The sequence below is a fragment of the Eretmochelys imbricata genome, chromosome 20 (assembly GCF_965152235.1).
Source record: "Eretmochelys imbricata isolate rEreImb1 chromosome 20, rEreImb1.hap1, whole genome shotgun sequence".
Lineage (NCBI taxonomy): Eukaryota > Metazoa > Chordata > Testudines > Cheloniidae > Eretmochelys > Eretmochelys imbricata.
Window position 1 is genome coordinate 20656646 of NC_135591.1, and position 8849 is coordinate 20665494.

Here is an 8849-nt window from a genome sequence, read left to right on the forward strand (position 1 = left end):
AACACCTGGAAACACGGCTGGAGGCAAAGACCGAACTGGGGGAGGATGGTCCCAGCCTGTGTATTGAGGATCTGTGACCTGTTTGTACCATCGGTCAGGGTGAGACATGGCTTGAGTCATCTCCTGCTTAGCTTGCAGAACTTGGACTGCAAATTTATTTTTGTTTCTTAAGTAACCCACTCTGATCTCTACGCTTGGTACTTGTAATCACTTGAATCTCTCTCTGTGCAGTTAATAAATCTGCTTTATATTTTACCTACAACAGGGTGTTTTGGTTGAAGAGCTTGGGAAATCTCAGCTCACTTTACAAAGGCTGGTGCGCGTCCTCGCCACATCGAGGGAGGGGCGGACTGGGTAATGAACTTACGCTGGCCAGGCTTCTGACCAGGGCAAGACAGAACAGCTCTGGGGTGCACGGCTGGGGAGGAATTGGCTGGAGCCTTCTGTTGTTGGTTCAAGTGACTGGGAGATCGTTCGTGTACCGCAGCTGGGCGTGTCCCTGCTTGTGGATGGCTGTGTAAATGCAGTGCCTGTCAGAGGCTGGTAACTTGACAACAGCATCACAGGGTAAGAGGGGAGACCCCAGGCTGCTCAATCAGCAGTCACACAGCAGAGTCTCTCTGGGCTCAACACTCCCACAATCCAGGCTGCACCCCGGGGACACCGTCACACCTGGACAAACCCAGCTCCATCCGCGGCAGCCCCAAGGGCCAGACCAGTCCTCGCTCCCGCGCTGGCTGCTCCTGGCCTGCAGCCCCAGCACAGCACACGGGTTGCGTGGCCACATGCCACATGCAGGGCGAGGGGTGAGGCCCCCCCGGGGACTGCGCTCCTGCTCGCTTCCTCCCCTCCCCCAGTTTAGGGTAAACCCTTCGGGCAAAAGGAAAACACCCCCCTGGGCTGGCAGCCCCTGCCCGGAACGCTGAGCTCGGGCGCCCTGGCGCCCCAGCCCCACAGAAGGCAGGACAAGCCAGCACCAGGCAGTGCAAGAGCGGCAGCTCTTTAATGGCCGTGCATCGGCAGGATGGGCTGTTTAACAGTCATGCTCCCAGCAAGCAGGAGAAGGCAGCCCCCCCCCCCGCCCCCCCCAAGGGCACGGCCCAGCCTCTCTCCTGTCCACCGGGCAGCGAACAGTCACTTCCAAGCCACTTTGCGGCCCCCAGCTGCATTGTGGGAGGGCAGCGGGAAGCTGCCTCGGTGCCAGTCCCCTTTCCGCATGCGCTCAGTGGGGCCAACTCACTCAACGAGCTAGCTGCCCAAGAGGCCTCCCTGCGGCGGGCGCCGTCCCTCGGGGCTAGGGGAAGTCGCTGTAGGGCAGCCGGAAGGGGTACAGGGCGGTGTAGCGGGAGTCATGCCACAGCAGCTTCTCCTCCAGGAAGGCGAGCGTGTCCAGCGTGAGCACCAGCGTCTCGTGCTTGAGCATACTGTGCACATTGAGACCTGCGAGAGACCCAGGGCGGGGTCAAGGCGTGCCCAGCCCAGCCAGACTCTGGGCGGTGCAGGGTAGCCCAGCACTCCCTGCCCACATGGCAACTCCTGCGATGGTTCCTGACCCCTGCGGACTTCCTCCCCTCTCTGGCTCTGCACATTGTTGTGTGCTGACATACAGTCCCCACTCCCCACCCCAGAGCCAGCTGCATCTCAACACCAGGCCAGGGATCCCTCTATAAACAGCCTCCACGCCCCAGCCCAGAGCCAGCTGCATCTCAGTGGGTGAGGGGATTCTCCCCCCACCCACGCCGGGATGAGAGTCATGGAGGGCTGGTGCTTGCGGTACTGCAGGCGGGGGACGAGGTGAGGGCCAGGAATACGAACTCCCCTTACAGGGCAGTATGCAGCAGGGAGGGAAGGCACCGCGTCCCGCAGGCCAGGGCTCTCGTGAACACCCCCAGCCTGGGCCACTCTGGGAGGCCAGCGTGGTGACTTTGAGGGGCCGCCCCCTCCAGCACTCACCTAGGGCTGGCACCAGCGTGATGGTTTTCAGGCTGGCTGCTGCCTTCATGATGTTCTCTGGCATCTTGTTGCTGGAACAGAGGCAGAGAAGGAATCGTGAGCTCAGCCCCAGGCTGCCCCGGGGACTCCCCCCCCATGCCCGAGACCCTCCTCCAGGCTGCAAGCAGGGCCTGGAGCGCCGACGCCAGCCGGGTGCACTGGCACGGGGCAGCAAGGAGACCAGTCCCCACTTCTCTTGGGGAAGGCTGCGAGTGCTACCCCCAGACCCCACCCCTGCAGCGCTCCCAGATCTCTTGCCAGCAGGGGGCGCTCTTCCCCAGCGCTCTCCTCTCCCGCCAGGCCCCCAGATCGCGCCCTCTGCTGGGTGTCTGGGATTTACGGTTCTCCTTGGCGGAGGCCAGAGAAGGAGGCGCTGCATCTCCCCCCACCCACTCCCACTCACACGTCGACAATCAGCACGGACTGGCCCCAGTGCCTGTATTGCGCTAGGTCTGCCAGGTACTGGGGGTCACAGGTCGGCATGTCCAGGCCATCCACAATGTGCAGGTTGTCCTGGAAACACAAAACACACTCGGTACCTTTCAGCTGCTTTACCCCCCTGCCACCATCCCCCGGAACCAGGGTGACCCCCGCATCCCCACTCCAAGCCAGCTGAGGCCCTTCCCATCCCTGAGCCAGCCAGACCCACCCCCTTCAGCTGGCTAGGAAAGGACCTTCTAGGAAGGGGTCACAATCCCTCAACCTCCTAGTTACCAAGTGACCAGAACGCCTGGCAACAGGGCCCTGCATCTGGCTGAATGAGATCCTGGGGACCCCAGCCCACCCCTCTTCTATCTGTGAGCAAGCCAAGGGATTGTACACACAACAGGCCAGGGCAAGAGCAGGGGCCAGAACCCAGGAGTCCTGGTTCCCAGTCCCCCTGCCCAATCTAACCCAGTCCCATAGCCAGGGACAGAAGCCAGGAGTCCCAGTTCCTATTCCCCCCCGATCTAACCCAGTCCCATAGCTCGGGACAGAACCCAGGAGTCCTGGCACTCCACCCACCCACCCACCCACACTAACAAGCCCAGCGGCCCACGAGGGCCCTGTACACAGACAGTCGCACACGCGCTACCTGCATGAGCTTGGCCGTCAGCGCCACCTTGAGGCCCAAGACCCGCACTTTCATGGGCAGCATGTAGTAGTAGCTGGTGGGGCCCCTGGGGCCATGGATGATGCCGCCTGGAAGGGAGAGGCAGCGGGAGGTCAGGAGGGATCAGTGCCCGGAGGCGGGGGCTAGGAGGCTGCATTCTATATGGCTAGGAGGCCACCTCAGATTCAGGGGCACAACAGGCTCTGCCCTGAGCAGCCCCCCTGCTCCCACACTGCCCTGCACTGACTCCCCATCCAGGGAGCCCGGCCCGGCGCCCCGCCCCCTGCTGAACCCACACGCACTGCGGCAGCGCCCCCAGGCAGCACCAGTCATGGGCTCCGTGGCCCCGTCTGCGCCCTGGCACACGAACAGGAGCAGGGCCCAGAGTCACGCAGCTTCCGGGGCCCTGTCTCCGTTTGCCCCCTGCCCCTCACCCGGCGTCAGGGTCAGGCCGGCCTCTGCCCAGGTGGGGGCAGAACACACGAGGACTGGGAGCCACTCACCACCGCGCCAGAGGGGGGAGCGGATGCTGCCGTGCCTGGCCCGGCCGCTGCCCTTCTGCGCCCAGGGCTTCTTGCCGCCACCGCGCACCTCCGCTCGCGTCTTCACCTTGGCATAGCTCTGAAAGGAGAGTGCGGGTCAGAGCGCCCAGCGGGAGTGAGCACCTCGGACCCGCCTGACCCAACACGCCCCCACTCAATGGGGGAAACTGAGGCACAGGGGAGGGACTCATCCGACGCCACACAGAGACGGGGATTGAACCCAAGAGTCCCGACTCCTAGGCCCCCACCTCTAACCACTAGATCCTGCTCCCTCCTGGTGCTGGGAACAGAACCCAGGTGTCACTGGCCTGTGGGCACTCTCCAGCCCCCTCCTCAGACTGAGAAGCTGTCATTCCTCTCAGGTCCCCACCCCTTGGCTCTGTACACACTCACTATCCTCTTGTAGTTCCTCTGCCAGACTGCGACCGAGTGCAGAATGTCGACCCTGCAGAGGGAAAGCACAGAGAGCAGGGGGTTGGCACAGGCTGGGCTGAGTGTCTGGGGAGCACGCAGCAGGGGGCAGAGCGGCAGCTTAACAAGCAACATTGGGGAGCGAACACCCCAGGGTTTCAGGATTTCTCTCTGCTCTGGGTTGAAATTAGCCCTGGCCAAAGGGACCGGCTCAGCAGCCCTGGGGACAGGATCCCTGTGTTTAAGCTCAAGGCCGGCACTTGGGTGATCCCCTGGGGGGGCCGAGAGCAGTTCTGTCCCCATTGTTCAGTTTGGCTGGCTTTATCTCAGCGCAAAGGTGACTGTGGGGCCCAGGCCAGAAAACAGCTTTGAGACAACAACACCTTCAGATCGGTGCTGACTTGGGGCCGGATCAGAGCCAGCACCCCTAGAGGGGAAAGGCCCCATGTCCCATCCCCTGTCCCCCTGAGCCAGCCAGCCCCCCTCCACCTTGGGGCCAGTTTGGAGCCTGACTTCCCTAAAGTGGAATGGTCCCGTATCCCGTTCCCTGCCCCATTTCCCCTGTGCTGGGGCTGAATTGGAGCTGGTGTCCCCTTAAGTGGAATGGTCCCGTGTCCCATTTGCCCAACCCCCTCTGAGCCAGCCAGGCCCCCAGGTCGTTTGTCCAAAGCTGGACTTTGGTTACAGCAGCAACAGTAACAAAATCCTCTCTCCCTGTGTTGCCACGGCTCATTCGTCCTTAACCCAGACACTCCCCGGGCTGACGACGCGTCTCTGAACCGTACCGGGGCATTACTGCAAAGACATCGGGATGCAGGTCTGCTAGGCCCACATGTCTGTCATCGTAGTGCCTCAGGGACTCCACCCAGGCCTGCATGGCTGTGCGGTGAGAGGGGATTGCAAGGCGGCAATCCCGGAGGACAGGGGCGCTGGAGGTCATCGGGGGCGGCTTTTCTAGGGGACACAAACAAAAGAGGTCTGAGCAGCCACTGCAGAGCCCGCATGCTTTGTGCAGCCACAAGCAGATCACAGCAGCCTCTGGCCAGGAATAACTGGCCCATTTTCAGCCCAGGGTACGTGATGGTCACAGTCCGTCCCGGTTAAACTGATCATCCCTGATTGACAACACATAACAAATCACTCTGCTAAGGCAGGTAGCAGAGGCCAGGTGCTCTTCTTCAGCAGAACCACAACCCACTGCATAATTCAACTCCAACAGCCAGCCAGGCACCATCACACACACAGCAAAGCAGACAACAGAGCGCCAGAGCAACACTGGCTCTCTGGCCACCCTACGCTCGCTGGCCAGAGCTACCAAACACACCCAAGAGCACAGTCTACCTGCAACAGTGACCAGGCAGCACCTGGATCTAGTGGCGAGGGCACAGGGCAGAGACACAGGAGACCTATTCCCACCGCTGCCCAGCTGGGTGACCAAGGGCAAGTCCCTTCGCCCCTCTGCGCCTCAGTTTCCCCTCTTGCCTTTGTCTGTTTAGACCAGGGGCAATCAATAGACGGACTGCAGGCTAAATCTGGACCGCCAGATGCTTCTGAATGGACCCCAAAATCTTTTTATTTACTTATTATCATGATTGTTATGTTTGAATTATTTTATCTGGAGTCTGGACCTTGACTATATCTTGAACAAGAAACGTGGACCGTGACAACAAATAATTGACCACCCCGGTAGACTGTGAGCTCTTTGGGGCAGGGGAACACCTCTCACTCTGAGTCTGCGCAGCGCCCGGCACGTTGTGGGCCCCGACCCTCTGTCAGGGGCCTTTGCGGTGCCCATCACCGCAAGGGCCCTGAACCACAGTCAGGGTCTCCGGGTGCTACTGTAATACAAATAAACAACAGTACAAACTCCCCACCCCCACCCCGCCATCAGAGGATGAGCTGACCTCTAACGGAGGTTTGGAAGACACTTCCCCTGGGGGGCGGTTATCCCACTGCTACTTCCTGCAGGGTCCCCCACCCTGCAGCAGCCAGTGCTGTCCACTGTCAGACCCAGGAGACTAATCCAGCCGGCTCCCCTGGCCTGTTCCAGCCGTCTGGGTCTTGCGCAATCCCTGCACTTCTGTTTCTCATGGCACCTGCGATATCATCTCAAACCCGGCCACCACACAGAGTCCGGGCACAGGAACCGCAGAGGCAGGATTTTAGAACCACGAACGGCACTCACCCGCCTGGGATGCGGCATCCTGCAGACGTGGGGAGGTTGCGGGAGCCTCGGGATGCCCCGGCTGGCCAGACACGGTGGACAGAGCCTTGGAGAGGAAGGAAAGACAAGGGGAGGGAGGAGTCAAGCACAGAGCAGCGAGGGGAACGGCGCAGCGGTGGGAGTCGCACGTCGCACTGGTGCGGCCCCAGGCACCCTGCTCCAACGCTGCGCTGCCAGGGCCACCCTGGTCCCGGCGAGGGGGAAATCGCACCCCTCGGCCCCACAGCTGCTGTCCTTGGAGCAGCGGGGGTTGCCTGCCGTGTACGCTGCCCCTACAGGAGGGGGCTGCCAGCAGGGCCGGTCCCCGGCTGGCAGAACTGGACCAGCGCAGAGTTTGAACCCCGCACTGGAGGACTTCGCTACCCCGCCGGAGAGGGAGGCTCGGGGCGGGGGGCGCAAAGGGGCAGCCCCCTCCTCCCCGCCCGCGGGGCGACGCCCTGCCCTCTGCCCCCCACAGGGCCCCATCACCCCCGAGCGCCCTCTGACCTTTGACCCCGAGAGCCCTCTGCCCCACACAGGACCCCGTCACCCCTGAGCACCCTCTGACCTCTTCCCTTTGACCCCCACAGGGCCCTTTGACCCTGAGTGCCCTATGCCCCCCACAGGACCCCGTCACCCTCGAGCGCCCTCTGACCTTTGACCCCGAGTGCCCTCTGCCCCCCACAGGACCCCGTCACCCCTGAGCACCCTCTGACCTCTTCCCTTTGACCCCCACAGGGCCCTTTGACCCCGAGTGCCCTATGCCCCCCACAGGACCCCGTCACCCTCGAGCGCCCTCTGACCTTTGACCCCGAGTGCCCTCTGTCCCCCACAGGACCCCGTCACCCCTGAGCACCCTCTGACCTCTTCCCTTTGACCCCCACAGGGCCCTTTGACCCCGAGTGCCCTCTGCCCCCCACAGGACCCCGTCACCCTCGAGCGCCCTCTGACCTTTGACCCCGAGTGCCCTCTGCCCCCCACAGGACCCCGTCACCCTCGAGCGCCCTCTGCCCTTTGACCCCGAGTGCCCTCTGCCCCCCACAGGACCCCGTCACCCTGAGCGCACTGACCTCTGACCCCCACAGGCCCTTTGACCCCGAGTGCCCTCTGCCCCCACAGGGCCACTTCACCCTGAGCGCCCTCTGACCTCCGCCCTCTGACCTTTGACCCCGAGTGCCCTCTGCCCCCCACAGGACCCCGTCACCCTCGAGCGCCCTCTGACCTTTGACCCCGAGTGCCCTCTGCCCCCCACAGGACCCCGTCACCCTCGAGCGCCCTCTGCCCTTTGACCCCGAGTGCCCTCTGCCCCCCACAGGACCCCGTCACCCTGAGCGCACTGACCTCTGACCCCCACAGGCCCTTTGACCCCGAGTGCCCTCTGCCCCCACAGGGCCACTTCACCCCGAGCGCCCTCTGACCTCCGCCCTCTGACCTTTGACCCCGAGTGCCCTCTGCCCCCCACAGGACCCCGTCACCCCTGAGCACCCTCTGACCTCTTCCCTTTGACCCCCACAGGGCCCTTTGACCCCGAGTGCCCTCTGCCCCCCACAGGACCCCGTCACCCTGAGCGCACTGACCTCTGCCCCCCACAGGCCCTTTGACCCCGAGTGCCCTCTGCCCCCACAGGGCCACTTCACCCCGAGCGCCCCCTGACCTCCGCCCTCTGACCCCCATAGGGCCCTTTGACCTCTGCCCCGCCCCCTTTGGCCCCCTCACCCGCGCGGCCGCGCCCCGGCCCCAGAGCCGGCTCCCAGCCCGGATCATGGCGCCCCGGCCCCGGCAAGAGGCGCCGCCGGCCCCACGTGAGCGCCCAGGAACGGCGGCGGCGGCGGCGGCGGCGGGGGGTGAGACAGAGCCGCTTCCGGCGCATGCCGATGACGTATAGGGGGCGGGGCGCTCTCGCTGGGCTTCTAGGGGGCGGGGCTGGAGGCACTTCCGGTTGGCGGGGACAGGGGAGGGGAGGTGTTGGGGTAGGGCCCATCAAGGGGAGGGGGCAGCTGGGGAGGGGGAGAGGATGGGAGGAGCTGGAGAGCGGGGGATGGGGGGAGATGGGGAGGGGGAGAGGAGGAGGGGGAGAGGATGGGAGGAGATGGGGAGCAGGGGATGGGGGGAGATGGGGAGGGGAGGAGCGGGGGAGGAGGAGATGGGGAGGGGGAGAGGAGGGGAGGAGATGGGGAGGGGGAGAGGAGGGGAGGAGCGGGGGAGGAGGAGATGGGGAGGGGGAGAGGGGGAGAGGAGGAGGGGGGAGAGGATGGGAGGAGATGAGGAGCGGGGGATGGGGGGAGATGGGGAGGGGAGGAGCGGGGGAGGAGGAGATGGGGAGGGGGAGAGGAGGGGAGGAGCGGGGGAGGAGGAGATGGGGAGGGGGAGAGGAGGGGAGGAGCGGGGGAGGAGGAGATGGGGAGGGGGAGAGGAGGGGAGGAGCAGGGGAGGGGGAGAGGGGGAGAGGAGGAGGGGGAGAGGATGGGAGGAGCTGGGGAGCGGGGGATGGGGGGAGATGGGGAGGGGGAGGAGAGGAGCGGGGGAGGGGGAGGGGAGGAGCGGGGGAGTGGGGGATGGGGGGGGAGGGGGGAGAGGATGGCTCTAGACTGTTCTCAGTGGTAGCAGA

General features: G+C 64.2%; 1 protein-coding gene across 2 annotated transcripts; it reads right to left on the reverse strand.

Moving 5' to 3' along the window:
- Positions 1-979: 979 nt before the first annotated feature.
- Positions 980-8100, reverse strand: MRPL4 (mitochondrial ribosomal protein L4). 2 transcript variants are annotated; one of them, XM_077838778.1, is made up of 9 exons: positions 7958-8100; positions 6224-6308; positions 4824-4992; positions 4021-4072; positions 3589-3706; positions 3068-3174; positions 2396-2505; positions 1954-2024; positions 980-1440 (listed from the first exon to the last, which is right to left on the reverse strand). In XM_077838778.1, the coding sequence occupies exons 1-9, from the start codon at positions 8003-8005 to the stop codon at positions 1295-1297; spliced, it is 906 nt and encodes a 301-aa protein (XP_077694904.1). In that variant the 5' UTR covers positions 8006-8100; the 3' UTR covers positions 980-1294. The 2 variants fall into 2 exon arrangements, with proteins under 2 accessions (XP_077694904.1, XP_077694905.1); XM_077838779.1 differs by lacking the exons at positions 6224-6308; positions 7958-8100 and adding an exon at positions 5943-6094.
- Positions 8101-8849: the final 749 nt, after the last annotated feature.

Coding starts and splice junctions, on each gene's coding strand:
- MRPL4 (XM_077838778.1), bottom strand. CDS start 8,005: ATGATCCGGGCTGGGAGCCGGCTCTGGGGCCGGGGCGCGGCCGCGCGG. Junction 3,175..3,588: donor CTCCCCCCTCTGGCGCGGTG/GTGAGTGGCTCC, acceptor TCTCCCTTCCAG/GCGGCATCATCCATGGCCCC. Junction 2,025..2,395: donor TCCGTGCTGATTGTCGACGT/GTGAGTGGGAGT, acceptor CCTCTGTTCCAG/CAACAAGATGCCAGAGAACA.